We start from the raw sequence: 18,477 nt of genomic DNA on the forward strand, positions 1-18,477 counted from the left end.
TTCCATAAAAAAAAAAAATAATAAAAGAGTTAGAATCTTGTGGGACGTGTGCATCAGGTTTTGTAAAATCGGTTTGTTCCTATTGGTTGAGCTACGTCACATGTATTACATTGTCGCGCGTCAATGGATGGATAAACGCGGAAGTCAAACCAACCTAGTCTTTCACGCGCTCAAGATACTCAGTAAATAAAATTGGCTCATATTTATATAAAAGAAAAAAAAAGTATTTAATTTTTGCTTTCCACTTAAATACAAAGGAGATTTTGTTACATACTTATATAATTATATTTTTAAAAGTATCATAAAATACCTGCATGTTTTATATAAAAGCTTTTAGTTCTGCCAAATTGCATTTTCATGATTACTTTATTTTGTAATTCTTTTGCAAAGCATTTTCAGAAATTACTTTATTGTTCTCGAAATTTTAAAAAGTTTAATAGTTATAGATATGGATGACTTGAGGATTTGTGCATGGAAATTTTGGATTTATATAGATTGTAACATGTTTTAAAGACTTCATATATATATTTTTTCCATAATTCAATATACATAAAACTTAAAAAAAAAAAAATTAATATGGTCCAACTAGATCGCTATATAAATAAACAATTTAAATTGATAAAATACATCTACCATTGTAAAATCAAATTTGAAACAAATATTAATTAAACACCAAAAAACAAAACAATATTTTACATATACACAAAAGATGAAGGAAATGAACTTAGTTAACCTCAAGCAAATAAATTTAATTTACCTATTATTATTCGGTGTGAAGAATGTATTTGAAAATACAAAATAATATTGTTGTGTCTTTCTCTCCTAAAATTTCAAAATAACATCTTATTTTTATCATTTCACAATCACAATTATCATTTGATAAAAAGAATTTGTTAAATATGGTCATATTTTTGTGATTATTACTTATTTAATTTAGCAATTAATATTTTATCTAAATATTTAATTGCACGTGTAATCCAATTGTGTCCAAGGCGAGTAGATAATATTATAGAGTTTGGTCTCTGGTTTAGACCGCCATCTTGGCAACTTCCCAACTGATTTCCTTCTTTCAAATCTGTGTGTAGAAGTAATGGAGTCGGCGTTTCAAATCAGTTCAACTAAGTAACTTTGATTTTTCTCTCTTTCATTCATCTTATATAATAAATACCCAAATACTTATTCGGATCCGGTCGCAAAATCAATTTTCAAGGAGAAATTAGGGTTCTTTTGACAGAGGTTTTAACAATTTGTGAAATCGGTGAGTTGTATGCGAAATTAATGGTGGAGGTAGAGATCAAACGCAATAAAATTACTAATGGCGGTGGTAAGAACATGATATGGAGGTGGAAAGTTGTTGGAGCTTTGATAGCAGTTTTACTTGCTACATCTCTAACTCCATGGCTGCATTCTCGGAGATTCTCTTTTCTTCGTTCTCCCTGCCGTTGTTCTGAGGTTTTCTCTCCCTCCCTCTCTCTCTCTCTCTCTCTCTCTCTCACGTAATTTTATTTGAAGCTTCTCGATGTGAAATGATAGAAATCCTTGAGATTCAAACGCTTAGAAGAAGATTGTGCTTCTCGAGACACTGCTTAGTCTTATGTATATATATGCCTAAATTCCTTCTATATCGTCGCTTGTAGTTGAAATCATAGCTCTTGATTGAGTTCGATGTTAACACTTTATATCTGCAATTGAAAGTTATTAAACAAGGATTAGACAATGTACGCTAGGTTAGAACCTGTATTCGAGTCCAATTAGATGCGATGGTAAGCGATCAATCTTCTAAACTAGTTACTGGTGAAAATTTAGGTAATTTAGAGATAATTGGAATTGCTTGGATATGAATTTAGATAAGCATTACTAATTTGATATTTCCCCCTTGTTCATTGAGCAGGATTCTCATAAATACACAGGCATTGTTGAGGACTGTTGTTGTGATTATGAGACTGTTGATAGTGTTAACGAAGCTGTTTTACATCCCTTGTTGCAAGAGCTTGTTACAACTCCCTTCTTCAGATATTTTAAGGTATTGTTTCTAATCATATCTATCTTCTTTCTATAAGACTAATGATGATCCTAATGTGTATTCACACATCTTTCACAGGTTAAGCTATGGTGTGATTGCCCTTTCTGGCCTGATGATGGCATGTGCAGACTCCGTGATTGCAGTGTATGTGAATGTCCTGAAAATGAATTCCCTGAACCTTTCAAAAGACCACCATTACTCTATGGCCTTGCAAAAGATGATCTTATATGTCAAGAAGGAAAGCCAGAAGCTGCTGTTGATCGAACACTAGATACTAAAGTATTTAGAGGCTGGCCTGAAGTAGATAATCCATGGACTAATGATGATGAAACTGATAATAATGAAATGACATATGTAAATCTTCAATTAAACCCTGAACGTTACACAGGATACACAGGTCCTTCAGCAAGAAGAATATGGGATGCTATATATTCAGAAAATTGTCCAAAATGTAAGTCCATTGTTAATATTACTGCAGAAATTACCTTCTATTGACTTTTTGGAATCTCTTCATTGTGTAGATTCATCTGGAGAAAGTTGTCAAGAGAAGAAAGTGTTGTACAAGTTGATATCTGGTCTTCATTCCTCAATTTCTATCCACATAGCTGCTGATTATCTTCTTGATGAAACCACCAATCAGGTTTTTTCTCCTGAAAATATATTCATTTCCATCATGTGATATTGGAATTATATATTTCATAGTATTTTTTGTTCATGATTCAGTGGGGTGCAAATCTTGAATTGATGCATGATCGAGTCTTGAAACATCCAGAACGTGTGCAGAATCTATACTTCACTTTCCTCTTTGTTCTAAGAGCTGTGACAAAGGTAAGAATATCAAAATTTTCTAGGGTTAATTTTACTTATTTATGTAACAAAGTTTCATATATATGATATTTTGTGTCTTTTATATGTTAAATTACAGGCTGCTCCTTACTTAGAGGAAGCTGAGTATGACTCTGGAAACCATTTGGAGGATCTGAAAGCCCATTCATTGATTCGACAACTAATTCACAATCCCAAATTACAAGCTGCATGCCCTCTTCCTTTTGATGAGGCTAAATTATGGCAAGGGCAAATTGGTCCAGAATTAAAACAACAGATACAAAAACAGTTTAGAAACATCAGGTTCCACTCTCAACTCTACCTTATTCCTTTCAGCCAAAAAATATCCATATTTTTAGAGTAAATTACAATTCTGGCCCCTGTACTTTACCTAAAATTACAATTTATAACCAAATACATATTTTGCAGTGCTCTTATGGATTGTGTAGGGTGTGAGAAATGTCGTCTATGGGGAAAGCTTCAAGTTCTTGGTCTTGGAACAGCATTAAAGATCCTATTTTCTGTCGACAGTGAAAAACACCCAAATCAACATGTGAGTTTTAATTTCACAAACCTATTTTCAATTCTATTTTTGAAATAGTAATTGTTCATTATTATTGGCTTATTGCAGCTTCAGTTACAAAGAAATGAAGTGATTGCATTGATGAATTTACTTAATCGATTGTCTGAATCACTTAAGTCGGTAACTGATATGGGCTCTTCAGCTGCCATGGATGGGTTAATGTTGCAAAATCCCAATGTAAAACCAAAAACAATTGGTTTTATTCAAAGAATACAAAGGGCTCATTGGTAATTAATTAATTTGTCTTCTACTCGCTTTTTTTAGGCGTTCCTTTGGCTTTTCTAATCAAACTAAGGAGAAAAAAGTAGTGTATCTTTTTCTTTTTATGCAAAACCATTTTCTATCCTTTTTCTAAACCTTTTGGGGTTTTTTTGTTAACAGTTATTTCAAGGCTAGTTAATTAATCACTAAAATGGACCAAAATTAGAGGTGTTATAATTTATAAATGCCATTGTTGTAAGAATATTCACAAAATATCATCATTTTAATAACAAAAAGAAATAGTTTGTGCGTGCCTTTTATGCTACTTTTTTAAAATAATGGCTTATGGTGTTCTGTAAAAAAAAAATTAAAAAAAAAAAAAAAAAAAAAAAAAGTTTGTTACCCTTTTATGACATTAACCCTTTTAAAAACCATCACAAAATAATCATCCGTTTTGTGAAATTGCTTCATGAAGAATTTATGACGCCACAAATTTGCTATATTTGAATGTGGTTTTTGCGAATAAGTTTTTTTTGACAAGTTGTTCATATTTATTAGTAGTTGGAAAAATATGAATAATTAATCAAATTTTTAGTAAGTTTGCAAAATGGGTGGTCGTTTGTGATAGTGATAGTTTCCCAAAAGATGGTTTATTTATTGCTGTCACCGGTTTGGTCCCAGATGAGGGCAAAATGGTCATTTCACAGGGACCAACAATAATGTACCTTACTTTTAATTTAATCAAATAAACTTTCGCTTATTAAATCTCTTATCTGAAAGTATTCCAAGTGTGTTAAGTAATTAATTTGTAATTATTTTAGGTGGAAAAACATGCCAATGTCGCTACAAATCTTGAATTGAAGGGACCCAAATCAAGTCACTATCAGAGATGAGATAAGTTAAAGTGAAGATAAGATTATATACAGACAGATACAATGTGAATAGAGCGGGAAAAAAAAACAACTACCAAATATAATAGTAATGTTTTGGACGTAAAATGTTTTAGACTTTGTTAAATAACTTTTGTATCGTGTTAGATTGTTTAAATGTGGTGGTGTTTTTCCGCAAGTTTTGCTGCTAGTGAAGTCGACCAAAACCAAACTTCGTAACTTTTTTTTTAAAACCTATTAACATCTTTTGTTTATCCTTGTAAAATACTTTTTTAAGAGGGGAAATTCACAAAAATGGTCACTTATTAATTTAGGATTAGAGAAAATAACACACCCATGTGAAGGGTTACTTAGTAGTTCGACTTCAGTACCCATGATTATATGGGTTAGCAAGTAGTCGTGTAGTTGAAGTGTTTGGTCGAAATGAACACCCTTTCAGAATATGATGAGCATGCCTATAACTTGAGTTTGAAATGAATACCATCCAGATGTACGTAAACTGAGAATATTTATTCATTCCTTCTTGAGTACTAAAATATTCTTCATGAAAAAGAGTGGCATATGACTTATCTATATTCAACCAACGATGCCTTGAACCTATTAAATATTGGGCAAAGTATATAACATGTCATTAGCATTTAGCGGGAGAAAATTCTAAATGATCCACATATACATCATAAGATGCGTTATTTTAATGTCTTTATACTGTTATGAGTCCAAAATTGAAATATACATCTTGAACTGATTTTAAGATTTACCAATGTTTGTACTTAGGCTAGAGTAGACTCTTATGTTAATGTCAATCTTATATAGTCTTTGATTCCCACACATTGTAATCTTAAATCTTATAACAATATGATTTTATAAAACTATATCGACATTCTGCAAAGTTGAAATGTTATTGCATATAATTTTTTTGGAACAAAAAATATATCACTAATGAGACTTGAATCGCTCGCCCTTTCAAATTGAAAAGGATCCCCAACCAACTCATTTATATCATAAGATAGCTATTGCACATAATCAATGTGTCTATTACACTCTAGATCATATAAGATGACAATGCTTCAACTAGCTCTAATGATGCATGAATTCATCTTCATTTTGTGCAAGGCCAATTGGTTTGATCTTCTAATAAGTAAAGATTTATGTTCTTGAATGGTTACTTCGGATGAAGCTCGTACATTTCATTACGATGCCTAGACTTTAAAAACATTTTGGTGCATCTACAAATACGTCCTCACTAAGGTGACCATTAAACAATGTACTATGAAAAATAGTCTTATCATGTTGGATAATATTTATTATGCAAATATGGAATTAGACATTTAGATGTGTACTTTGCTTGTTGCATTAGAGGAAGAAAAATATTCAAAGTCATTACTTTAGGTAAAAGGATCAAGTTGGGTCGATCGTCACAAGCATTTATTTTATTTCACATATAAATCTTAAACTTAAAAATATCGATTGTAATTTAACAACCATATTGCTAAGAAAAAATCAACTAAGTGTTAGACATTGTTGTTTTCATAGACTACATCTATGTATTCATTGTTTTGAGCATTGAACCGTTTATCAAATTATGTATTTGATTCTTGAATTGTAGTGCGAGGTGAGTATTGGTGGATTTTTAAATATCGATATCATTCTTTCAATTATTTTAACAACATACAAGATTGTTAGATAGACATATACGAGATTTTAGACTTGTATGATGTTCGAAATGCTCTTCAACACTTACAACAGCAGAAAACAAATAACGCATTTAAATATATTTGAAGGTGGATCCATTAATGTACATACACCATTAAATAACACTCTTAAACATTTATAACGAAAAATAAAGATAAAAAACTATTGATCAAAAGTCTTGAAAGTTGTGGATTTAGAAATCCAGAACGCTACTTCGAAATATTTATTTTCGTATCAATGGTCATTTTGGTAAAAAAAAAATCATTAGATAGACCTATAGTGACATTTATAATGATCATTGTTGTATGTATCCCTTTTAACAATTTTAAGGTACATTACGATTAAAAAAAACTTCATTCGTAATAATAATTCAATTTGTTTAATTATAAACGTACACACGAAAAATATATTTTTTGATGATTTGTGACACAGTCAACTCATTTGACTTGTGTTTTTTTATATAGTTTTTTCTTTTTCATTTGAGGACAACAGAATTAACAAACGTGTTCCTGGTATATATATATATAAAAGTGTCTGCAACCTATCAAAAAGGTACAAGATTGCCAAGAACGAATTAAATATGATGAGCAACAAAAATGTTTATAATTTCTTATAAAGTGTCAAAACCATATAAATATCAACTTTACATTAGAGTTTAGGGTTTAAGAACAAATTTTAGCATACATATCTATTTTAGAATCCCTTAAATTAAATTACATTGGTAGACTGGAAACAAGTATATATATGATAACTAAAAATAAAATGATGGCAACAAAACATTGTATTTGGATTTTCTTAAGGACTTTTCAATGTAAATTTTAATGATTTAGATTACGGTTAATATTGTAAACTATTTTAGCTATCGATATTTTTCCGTATTAAACTTTAACTTTTAATATCTAAAAAAACCTTGCATTTTCATTTTTTTTTTCAATGTGGCCTTTGTAGCATGTTTAATACTAGTAAAAATTCTTTGGTTGTAGAGAAAAGAAATTTATTTGGAAAAACCATCTACCTTTTTCCCGAAAAATTCACAGTTGACAAGCTTTTTATATTGAACTAACATTTTCATTTCAACACATACTTATCATGTTTTGTTGTTGTTTATGATTTTTTTTTTTAGCTTAACATTAAAATTTGAAAGAAATATTTGATTTTTTGTTCAAAACAAAGAGAATTATATTATGTCTAATTATTGTTGGCAAAATATATATCAAATTTTATTTGCATGATACTCAAAGATTGTAGCAGATGAATAACAGTTATTTAGTCTGGTTTGACAATGTTTCTAACAAGGAAAACATGAAAGCTTAGATTAGATTCTAAACATGGATTGGTATTTGAAAACCATCTTTATGTTTGATTTTTAAAACAATATGAGATATCAAACCAATTTAGACATCTATTATTCATCTACTATAATTTTTAAGCATCATGCAAAATTGATTTTGATATGCATTTCGCCCACAACTGGATAGTGTAGCATTTCTCTTTGTTTTGAAAAAAAAAAATGTTTGATTCAAATTCTAATGTTGAAAACCATTAAGAACAGAAATGAGAAGAACATGAGATTATGAGTCAAAACTAAAAGAAATTGGTTTAAACAGAAATAAAAAGTGAGTCTAAAAAGAATATAATAATATTAGTATGGATCAAACCACTTCAAAGATTGAAAATTGTTAATCGGAGAAAACATGAAATTGAAAGCTGAAACTAGATTCCAAAAAAATTGGCAAATGTGAAGGATTTTTTTTCCAGAAAAAAAAATAAAGATGAAAAAAAGAAGTTTGAGATTTTCTAGGGAAAAACTTAAGGGATATTCTGAAAAAAATTGTCTAAAACTGAAAGATTATCGGTAAATATGTTAAAATGACCATATTAAAAGCTTTAAAATATAAGATCAATTTTATAAAAAAAAAGTTCATTTGGAAAAAGAAGAAAAAAAAAACTCAATATATAGTATTTTATGATATTAACTATTTTGATCAATACACTAGTCATGTAGAGCCTTCTCCTACTTTTCAAACTTTTGTTTAATAAATAAAACATGTTGTAACTAAAAATCTAGAATCATAAATATCTATTTTCAAATTAAGAAAAAAAATATTTTTTTATACCATATTGTTTATTTATTGTTTGACACACAGACTTATAGTCATTAAGCGAAGAAAGGAGTTAGGAAGACATGTCAATGTCAAATTAGCAAAAGTTATTCTATAACTAGTTTTATATCTTTCAACTTTATTTTGCATTTAGGTACACATTCATTGCTATTTTGGATTTGCTCACAAGAATCGGAGGTACTTCATTTGAGACGTGTTCGGCACGGAGTTTTTAGGAGCTTCTAGCGTTTGACAAAACGCTCCGTTTTAAACAGAAAGCTTTGTTTGACACTACATGTTTCTAGCTTTTACTTTAAATAAAACGCTCCAAATTCAAATGTTACTTCATGTAGCGTTTAACAAAACGCTACAAGCTACCCACTATCCGCTACAAGCTACCAGCTACCAACTAATTTTACCGAACACACACTTGATCTATCTGCAAGATTGAACTATATTTTCAAAAAGCTATGTTACACTTAAAATGTCATGGGGTTAAATAGCCTTTACCTTCAAAAAGTCGTTATGTCACACTTAATATGTCATGGGCCCTGGTTTGACTATTAGACCAACCCAAATTCTATAATTTTTATGTTTTTTCCTATTTTCCTACACGTGTACGTACATATATACATAAATCAAGAGTTTGACGTCCACAAGTTAAAATTAAAAATACATGTAAAAACAAGTTGTAGATCAACCTGAATACAATAAAAAACACATAATCATAAGTTTAGCATCAATTCATATATATAAAAAATAAAATAAAGTATAATATGGAAACAAAATAAAGTTTTCGACGAAAACAACCACATAAAAAAACCTCATAACATTTATCATGTGTTTTTGTTCTAAGAAATCTAAATAGATGTGAAAAAATCCATCAGAGTTTGTTATGCAAAATATTTCATTTTCATGTTTTTTATTCAATTTAACTTGTTCAACAAGATTTTTTTTTTTTTTGTAAAAACCAGTCCGTTCATTTCGATTCTAAAATAAACATAAAACCGTGCTACTTGAGTCATTTCTTTCCTTGGTTCGACTGACCAGTCTGAACCGATTTTAAAACATTACTCTCATCATGTAAAATATGTAGTTTAATTAAATAATATTTGATATGTTAATATGTTTAAGGATGTGAGATTTTTAAGCCTAAACAAAAGTTTGATTTTTAATATCATGTTGGTGTGTTATGTGGGATAGAATTTGGATGAGGTGAAACTTGAGTCTTAAAAACTAAGCTATGTTAAAACCAAAAAAAAAAAAAAACAAGATTATTGTGACCATATATATCTAAAGTCACAGGATCACAAATAGACCAACCTATGCGATGATTTATCTAATCCGAGATGATTGGATGAAAGTTATGATGTTGTATGATGTATCTTGATATATACAATGATTGATTTTGAGCTGAATAAATAAAATTTAGAATGTGAAAGACTTGGTTATACTATAAAAACTAAAGATACAAGATGAGTAATCGAAAATATACAATCTAGCTTTTGAGGTTAAATTTAATATAATCCTATCCAAAAAAAGTTTAAATATTGTGTTTATGAAAATAACCCAATTAAGATTTAATAACTTTAACTCAATATTTAAAAGATATTTTCTAATATGTGAACACGTATAATAAATATTAATTATTAAAAATATTATTATATAATTAAATATAAAATACATTTATTATGAAGATTATTAATTAATTTTACATTTAAGTATAATAATATTATTTATAATTAATACAATTCATATTTAATTATGATAATATTTATTATTAACTAGGAAATGGCCCATGTTTTGCATGGATCAGGAGTTTTTTTTTTTTTTTTTATGGGTCAAAATGTAAATGAAAAAAATTTTGTGGTCAAATTCCGAAACCTTAAAGATTCCTGTTCCAAAACCCCACGGGATTTTATATATATAATATTTCTTATATTTATTTTTGTGAAATCGACAAATCATATTAGTCAATACAAAAACATGCCCCTAGCAAGATGCTACGAGGAATTACAAAGTTTTAAAGGAGAAAGTTACAAATAGAGAAAATGATTAATACACCATTCGACCCATCGAATATTACAATTAACTCTTCTTTGTTTTATCCATGTAAAGACTATGAATTTTACCATATCTACCACTATGGTAGGTGTAGTTCGAATTTTTTTGAAGATCCAATCACACTTTGCTTTCCAATTGATTCATGTCGTTCCATAACATATACTAATTAAGTTTTTCCATTTATTTGAACATGTTACTAATATTTCTTATACTAGTTCTGAGGCCTATGTATTATACAGGTTAATTAAAAAAAAACTAAATATAAATGTCAAAATATTTAAAAACTTTGAATTTATAAGAAAATAAGAAAAATAATAAGTTATTATACTGAAATTATTTTTTATCTTTTAAATTTAAACAAATAATTAAATAAATGAATAAACTAATGAACTTTAATTTAAAAAATTTTGAAATTAAAATGTAAGTTAATTAATAAAATTAATATTTATTTGTTACTATATTTATTAAATTAAAATATTATATTAAATTTAATATAATAAAAAAACTTATAAATTAATATATAAAAAAATAATTCAAAATAATCAGGAAATAATATTTAACAAATTAAAAGATTTGTTTATCAGAGGATACCGTTAAATGGTTAGAAAATCCTATACTTAAATCCAAAAATATAATTTGAAAGGATTGTGTTTTTCCAATGTTGATAGATAACAATCATTCTAAAAAGTCAAATCCCTTTTAATAAAGAATCACGCACGAATCACGTGCCGTACGACCTATAACAATCTTAAATTACAGAAAGCATCAATTTTAGTGAAAAAAAAACAGAGCAAGAGACCACGACCCACTCACCCAGAGAGAGAGTGTGTGTGTGTGTTTGAGGAGAGGGATAGAGAGAGCTACAGAGAGAGTAGCAAGCATCAAAAATCTGAAGAAAGTAAATGAGGGAAGAAGGAATAAGCTCGTCGGGAGACCCATTACTCTTCCGCAATTCGTCTCCTCGTCCTCCCACCCCCGCTGCCAGGTAAACCGAACCCTAAATCTTCAATCAATCATCCAACATTTAATGCTCATCCAGACCTTTTTATATGATTTTTTCTTTTCTATCATAGCTAGGGTTCTTCAATGCCGCGTCATTTCTATACGCGTACATAGCTGTAAATGTAATATATGTTGAATTACGAAAAAAACCCTAGTCTGTAGCTTTTTGCACTTCATTTTAAGGTGGGGTAGATTTCCATGTTCTTCTGCCACCTACAAATTGTCTTGTTTTCTGATTCAAAACCTCCTTTACATCAATTTACTTAGCTTCGATAGCCAATAGCGTCGCTCCGTACTATACATCGTAATCAATTCAATTTGGGGATATGAATCCAAGCATCAATATTGTTCTGGTGCATCTCAATTATCGTATTTGGAACTCAAGTTTGAAGTCTATTTGGAATTTAAAGCCGGGATTCCAAAATTGGAGAAGCATTTTGATATTCGTTAGTCAATCTTTGAATGCTATGAACAAGGAAATATATGATTAATAATCCGTAATACTTTAATGGCTGTTGTAGACTACTTACAAGTTACAAATTCCATACCAAAAGTGATTGATTGAACATTGAATTCATCCATAATTCTTATCAGTTCTGCTGGGGCATCATCACCTGCTGTTGCCACTAATGCTGGTAGTACAGATTGGTTAGGTCATGGTCAAGGACAGGGGTCAAAAGTAGGTTCTCTATCTCGAATTGGTTCACAACCCATGTGGATTTCATTGAGTGCAAGTGCATGTGGTTCAGTTCTTGGCTCATCTCAGCCTTCATGTAGACCATGGGAAAGGGGTGATCTTTTAAGGCGATTGTCTACATTTAAGCCTGCAAATTGGTTTGGAAAGCCTAAGGTTTGTGTAAATTGTAAAATTCCCTTTCTATCCTTTATCAACATGTTCTACAATCATTTCATTGATCAAATGACTCTCATACAGACTGCTAGTTCTCTTGCCTGTGCAAGAAGAGGTTGGGTGAATGTGGATATTGATAAGATTGAATGTGAATCTTGTGGTGCCACCTTGAAATACGTTGCTCCAGATTCATGGACTCCTACAGAAGGTGAAATGAAATCTACTATAATTTGGCTTACATGTATTGTATTCTTGAAATTTGCTATAATTAACTGTATGTTCCTAATAGGTGAGAATCTTGGAGAAGAGTTTGCCAATCAACTTGATGAAGGGCATAAAGTAATTTGCCCTTGGAGAGGAAATAGTTGTGCTGAAAGCTTAGTGCAGTTTCCTCCTACACCTCCATCAGCTCTCATAGGTGGCTACAAAGATCGTTGTGATGGATTATTCCAATTTCTTTACCTCCCAATTGTTGCTTCTTCCACACTTGATGAAATGAGGGTTTCTAGAGGCCCTGAAATTGACCGATTTTTGGTTCAATCATACACTTTCACCCCTGGTGAATCTGGTTGTAAAGCAGACATTGCATCTGGTTCTGAGAATAATAAAGAAGACGCCTTATGCATATATTCACGTGTAAGTTTCATACACAAACAACTCCATTTTTTTTTTTTTAACTAAATATGTTTTTACTTTTCCTTATCTGAAATGAGAAATCTTTGTTTAGGCTCAGAAGTTGATAAGCCTTTGTGGATGGGAGCCAATTTGGGTTCCAAATATTCAAGACTGTGAAGAACATTCTGCTCAATCAGCTAGAAACGGATACTCTTTCAAAACCCCCCTTGTGGGCCCCACTCCCACATCAAGATCCCCTCTCTTAGACTGCAGCTTATGTGGCGCCACAGTCAGAATCTTTGACTTTTTGACCATCACCCGCCCTTCCCGATTCACCCCCAACACAACCGATGTTCCCGAAACAAGCAAGAAAATGACACTGACACGTGGCGTAAGCGCAGCAAGTGGAATCAACGGATGGGTAGCTGACCTTGATGACGTGGCAGCCACAGGTGAAGGTAAGTCAATGTCAAACATCGGAGGAGTTGACTTAGATCTCACAATGGGAGGTGGATTCTCAATCTCAACAAAAACTATACTATCCGAACAATACCAAGATCCGAATAACATCGGTAAAGACTTAGCCATCGGGCAGCCTTCGGGCAGCGAGGTCGGTGATCGGGCAGCTTCATACGAATCCCGCGGGCCCAGCACGACCCGAAAAAGAAACCTTGACGAAGGCGGATCCACCGTGGATCGGCCGCCACATGTCGCGATGCAAGCGGACAGTGTGGAAGGTGTTGTGATTGACCGAGATGGAGATGAAGTCAATGACAGTAAACACAAACGTGTACGCGAATCCAATGTGGGACCCACTCAGGTTGATGGGCCCCACCAGCAACAACAAAATGTTGGAAATTCAACTCGGGCTTCATCTGTTATAGCAATGGACACGGTTTACCAAAACGAGGATAATGATTCAATGGAAAGTGTAGAGAATCATCCTGGAAATATCGATATTGATATTGATATTGATAATGATAATGAGGATGTGAGTTTTAATTTCAAAAGTCCGGATTTGAATGAGAATAATAATTATTCGGATTTGAATTTGAGTAATAATCAGGTGCAACAGAGCACGTGTGTAGGTATGGTGAGGGGGCAGGGGGTGAGTAGTACAAATGATGATGATGAGGTTTTAAATACGGAGAATGAGAATAGGGGGAGGGAGGTTCATGGTGGGGTTAGTTTTGGAATAAGTGGGGGGAGTGTGGGAATGGGGGCGAGTCATGAGGCGGAGATTCATGGCGGGGTGGATGCTTCTGTTCATAATAGGGCGGAGAGTGTGGTTGGGGATATGGAGCCCGTGGCTGAAGTCACTGAGAACCAAGGGCAAAATGGGGAATTTGCTGCGGATTTTGTTCCCGAAGAGAATGACATGGAACAGATGTCGAGGGCGGATAGTGGGTCGAAGGTTGTGGGGTCCACGAAAGCAGAATCTGTTGAAAGTGGAGAGAATCAGAAGACTAGTAATAATAATAATGATAATAATAATGTTAATAATAATATTTCGCTTTCTTGTAATGCGGTTTTGTGTTCTGGATTTGAAGCCTCTAAAGATGAGGTGACACAAGCGGGAAAGTCATCTCCTACTGATGAATGTGGATTCACAAATGGAATCGGTATGTCCAATTCCAATTCCAATTCTCTGTTTGTGTTTGTTAAGTCCGAGTAAAATGACGATTTTACCCTTGTGTTTGTGTTTAATTTTTTTAGGGCCACCAAATGGAGAAAGCAACTTTGAAGAAGGGGTGGAGTTTGATCCGATTAAGCATCATAACTTTTTCTGTCCATGGGTGAATGGAAATGTGGCTGCAGCTGGTGTTGTCAACACTTCAACCGGTGGTGGTGGTGGTGGTGGTGGTGGTTTGGCTCTTTGTGGGTGGCAGCTAACCCTAGATGCTCTTGATGGATTCCAAACCCTTGACACCAATCAAACTGTTGAATCAGAATCTGCTGCTTCTCTTTACAAGGTTTTTTTTGTTTAATTTAAAAAAAAAAAAAAAAATTACAAATATGATTATTTTTTTTTGAAGTGCTAATTGAGTTTTTGTAGGATGATCGTCAAATATCTGGTAGAAAGCTCGTGGGGAGACACTCTCATAGTAGAAACCATGGTCAAAGTTGAAATCATTGCCAATTCGGTAATTATTTTTTAAAACTTTTAAATCTGTTTGGTATGATGGAATGGAATGGAATGATTCATTTAAACATGATGTTTGTTATGCATAATTAGCAAACCAAACGACTTTTAATTGACCTATATAGAAAAACAAGTTACTTAAATCAAATAAAAGAATTATAAAGTAAATATCTTGAAAGGGCTTTTTTGTAATTTGTTCCTCTGCCATGTTTGTTTCATGTAACCTCTCCAGGTACAAGAAGGTTAAGGACTGCCCTTTTCATGAAAGCTGTGGTTGTTTGATTGATAAGATGGATGGATGGAGTTATTAGTTATATGAATATGAATATGAATATGGTCAATATATCGCCTTTTTATCTGTTTTTCAACTTTATTTTGTTTCTTATAATATAGCACTACTTTACAATAATCATGCAAACGTGGACTCTTTTATAGGTAGGTTTAATGATTTAATGTAAGACACTAGAAACATATTTGTTTGCTTCATAACTTATCCTTTCAATCCAAGCTTTATATGGAAATTATTTCGATAGTATTTCATTATGCAATGCTTTTTAGACCTTTGATTGGATAGCTGTTTGTGCGTCAAATGGATGAAAACTAAAATTGAATTTTTCTTTCTTTTACAAGAAAAAATGTATGGAAATTGGTACCATACTCTATTTTGAGATTATTCATAATTTCATATAAATTATTGTAATACTATTTTTACAAGAGTAACATAAGGCAACGTTGTTGATAAAAGGAACTATAAAAAATAAAACGAGTTGTTGGAAAGAGGGGGATCGGTGTGTTTTTCTTTGGTGTTTCGGTTATGGAAGTGGGTAGAATCAAAGTTGAAGACATGTAAATTGTAACATGAGACATTTATTCGTGTGATATTATTATTAATTATTATTTACAAAATTTTTAGCTTAATAAATCATGTTTGGCCTATTAATATCTTATCTTAATAAAAAATAAACAAATACTTAAGGTTAAACACTTACAATAATAATGCAAACTTTTAGTTAGATTCTGGTTATAGGAGAAATCTATCCAGATAGAACTATGTCTCAGCGAGAGAATCGTTGTATTTTTCATACAATTGTTTTTATTTCACGCAAATAGGGATATAAAATAATAATTTGAAGGTGATGAAAACATAACCATTTATCTATATCATTCAAAAAAAAAAAAAAAAAAAAAAAAAAAAAAAAAAAAATCTTATATTTTGTTTATATGTAAAAATATTCTTATATTTTCGATTACTTTTCACATTAGTCAAAATATTTATTTTTTTAAAGAAATTATCAGTTGTTTTGTAACATGATATTTATCCCTTTTTTGTTTTTAGTTTAACATAAAAACTATAAAAAAAAGATGTAGACAAGATAAACATGATAAATAAATCATTTACTCATAAAATTAACTGACATCAATTATAAACACACCAGGCTTACAATTAGCACCTCTCCCATCCTACTAAATTCCACACTCAACCACTTAACCATAGTTTTTATAATAAAAAAGGGTATTTTAGTCTCAAACGGTTAGGGACGAGAACAATAACAGAAAAATAAAACAAAGACAAACCGAATAAAATATAAAAGTTAATAGCCAAACACGTAAATTTGACAATAACACAGGGACGCTTCTTGTAATTTACTCTATATAGGCCCCAAATAAAATCGTCACATAATTCACAAAACCCTCCTGTCGAAAACCCTAGCGTTCGTTCGTCCTACGCCATTATCGTTTCCTAACGCCAGCGATCGCAGGTATTTGAAGTGTTGCTTAAAATCCATAGTTATGCTCTCGATGTATACCTAGTAATGCTTGTTTCCTTATGGATTTGCAGTAATCAATGGATCCACAGCCAGAACCGGTCACTTACATATGTGGAGGTCAGTTTTCTTGTTATGCTTTCAACATTCTGTTTGCGTATATCGTAATTTCTGCATAAAAATTCCTGATTTCATTCACAAGAACAAAATCACGATGCAGATTGTGGACAGGAGAATACGTTGAAGGTCGGTGATGTGATTCAGTGCCGAGAATGTGGTTACCGTATTCTTTACAAGAAGCGCACTCGTCGAAGTAATTAACTCTCTCACATGATTCTTATGTCACGATGATTTTGAAAACAACTAGCTTCAAAAATTGATTCTTTTTTGATATTAGGTTTAGATTTTTGGTTGATTACGCATTGATCATTGATGTGAGCTGATTATGTAATTGCGAACTTATCTGCTGCAGTTGTTCAGTATGAAGCTCGTTGAAGAAGGGTTTATGATGGAAGAGCTCTCTCGTGGATATTTTCAAGTATGTTTATGTTTGTAACAGAAATTGAGTGTGAATTTTGGATCTAATGGTATCCTCTATTATGAGTGTTTTAGATATCATCCTCTGTTTTCATTGTGAAATTGTTCTGAAAAATGCAAGTATATACCATGGGTATCTCATCATAATGATAACATGCTACTATAAAACAATTACATTTAATGTGTGAAGAACCAAGCATTTCTCTCATTTCATGTGAAAATGAAGAAATTCAACACTGAAGCATCGTCTTACAAAAAATCATTATAACAGAAAACTCAAAATCATGGACAATTATACAAAAATCATCAAATTAGGAAAACTCAAAAGTCAAAACCATGAACTTCTAATAATTTTTTACTTAATGTGATTTGGGCACTTGAAGGCATCTAGGATTAGGGGTGGGGGAAATGAGTGGACTGATAACTGGTCGTTAAGCATGGTTTTTTTTTTTTGGATTTTGGACTGATTGCAACTGCACAACTTGCAATGCATAGGGTACAAGCTGTTAAAGTAGTTGCTATCCAATGTTGTAGATGAGTTATTTGTTGTTTTCTTGACTCTTGAATGAATTAGGATTCATCAAAATGCAGAAAAAAAGAAAATATTTCTGTTTTGATACATTTTTTTTCGGAGGACTGTAATTTCATGAATATGTAAACCAAATAAGGTGAAATTGTTATGATAGTTTAAAGAATTTTACAAATAAAGAGTAAAACCATATGTTGAGAAGATTATAATGTCATTTCATATTCAAACAAATTAGTTATGATAGTTTAAAGAATTTTACAAATTTAACAATATTATGTACAACCGGTTGAAACCGGTTTTTTTTTACCTAGAATTGATTGAATCAAACCATTAAAAAGCTAAAACCGGAAATTTGGATTCAGAAAAACTTCCCTCTACAGATGCTATAATAATAATAACGGTGAATACGATTCTATATGCAATAAGATTCTAACTATTAAAACTTAAGAATTGAGAAGGCATGATCAAATAATTCATTTTGTCATTTCTTAATTGATTCATAGGCCAACAGTTTACAATTTGTCTATTCGATTTTCCAGATTTTGGTTGCAAATATCCACTTTGTTTTTGTTTATGAATAACGATAATTATACGGTATTAAATTCGAGCTTTAAACTTGGCTCATTCTCGCTTCCTATAATTTATCTTATGTAAA

At 31.4% G+C, this 18,477-nt stretch overlaps 3 protein-coding genes across 3 annotated transcripts; all 3 read left to right on the forward strand.

Moving 5' to 3' along the window:
* Positions 1 to 1,033: 1,033 nt before the first annotated feature.
* Positions 1,034 to 4,712, forward strand: LOC145014978 (endoplasmic reticulum oxidoreductin-1-like). The gene is made up of 9 exons (XM_078973424.1): positions 1,034 to 1,452; positions 1,892 to 2,023; positions 2,102 to 2,474; positions 2,545 to 2,663; positions 2,747 to 2,851; positions 2,949 to 3,151; positions 3,278 to 3,401; positions 3,480 to 3,658; positions 4,454 to 4,712. Exons 1-9 carry the CDS (start codon positions 1,279 to 1,281, stop codon positions 4,491 to 4,493), a joined length of 1,449 nt encoding a protein of 482 aa, XP_078829550.1. The 5' UTR covers positions 1,034 to 1,278; the 3' UTR covers positions 4,494 to 4,712.
* A 6,431-nt stretch (positions 4,713 to 11,143) lies between these two features.
* LOC145014698 (uncharacterized) lies at positions 11,144 to 15,522 on the forward strand. The gene is made up of 8 exons (XM_078973132.1): positions 11,144 to 11,365; positions 11,977 to 12,232; positions 12,317 to 12,440; positions 12,522 to 12,868; positions 12,960 to 14,469; positions 14,564 to 14,820; positions 14,904 to 14,991; positions 15,223 to 15,522. Exons 1-7 carry the CDS (start codon positions 11,283 to 11,285, stop codon positions 14,973 to 14,975), a joined length of 2,649 nt encoding a protein of 882 aa, XP_078829258.1. The 5' UTR covers positions 11,144 to 11,282; the 3' UTR covers positions 14,976 to 14,991; positions 15,223 to 15,522.
* Positions 15,523 to 16,616: 1,094 nt separating this feature from the next.
* NRPB12 (DNA directed RNA polymerase, 7 kDa subunit) lies at positions 16,617 to 17,374 on the forward strand. Its single transcript, XM_078972318.1, has 4 exons — positions 16,617 to 16,750; positions 16,831 to 16,876; positions 16,977 to 17,069; positions 17,229 to 17,374. The coding sequence occupies exons 2-4, from the start codon at positions 16,837 to 16,839 to the stop codon at positions 17,249 to 17,251; spliced, it is 156 nt and encodes a 51-aa protein (XP_078828444.1). The 5' UTR covers positions 16,617 to 16,750; positions 16,831 to 16,836; the 3' UTR covers positions 17,252 to 17,374.
* Positions 17,375 to 18,477: the final 1,103 nt, after the last annotated feature.

Source organism: Lactuca saligna, chromosome 9, assembly GCF_052625555.1.
Source record: "Lactuca saligna cultivar CGN05327 chromosome 9, ASM5262555v1, whole genome shotgun sequence".
Taxonomy (NCBI): Eukaryota; Viridiplantae; Streptophyta; class Magnoliopsida; order Asterales; family Asteraceae; genus Lactuca; species Lactuca saligna.

Excerpts from the sequence above, each read along its gene's own strand:
- LOC145014978 (XM_078973424.1), top strand. The coding sequence starts at position 1,279 with ATGGTGGAGGTAGAGATCAAACGCAATAAAATTACTAATGGCGGTGGT. Across the intron at positions 3,152-3,277 it reads AAACAGTTTAGAAACATCAG|TGCTCTTATGGATTGTGTAG; the intron begins GTTCCACTCTCA and ends CATATTTTGCAG. Across the intron at positions 3,402-3,479 it reads AAAAACACCCAAATCAACAT|CTTCAGTTACAAAGAAATGA; the intron begins GTGAGTTTTAAT and ends GGCTTATTGCAG.
- LOC145014698 (XM_078973132.1), top strand. The coding sequence starts at position 11,283 with ATGAGGGAAGAAGGAATAAGCTCGTCGGGAGACCCATTACTCTTCCGC. Across the intron at positions 11,366-11,976 it reads CCTCCCACCCCCGCTGCCAG|TTCTGCTGGGGCATCATCAC; the intron begins GTAAACCGAACC and ends AATTCTTATCAG. Across the intron at positions 14,821-14,903 it reads CTGCTGCTTCTCTTTACAAG|GATGATCGTCAAATATCTGG; the intron begins GTTTTTTTTGTT and ends GAGTTTTTGTAG.
- NRPB12 (XM_078972318.1), top strand. The coding sequence starts at position 16,837 with ATGGATCCACAGCCAGAACCGGTCACTTACATATGTGGAG. Across the intron at positions 16,877-16,976 it reads GGTCACTTACATATGTGGAG|ATTGTGGACAGGAGAATACG; the intron begins GTCAGTTTTCTT and ends ATCACGATGCAG. Across the intron at positions 17,070-17,228 it reads CAAGAAGCGCACTCGTCGAA|TTGTTCAGTATGAAGCTCGT; the intron begins GTAATTAACTCT and ends TATCTGCTGCAG.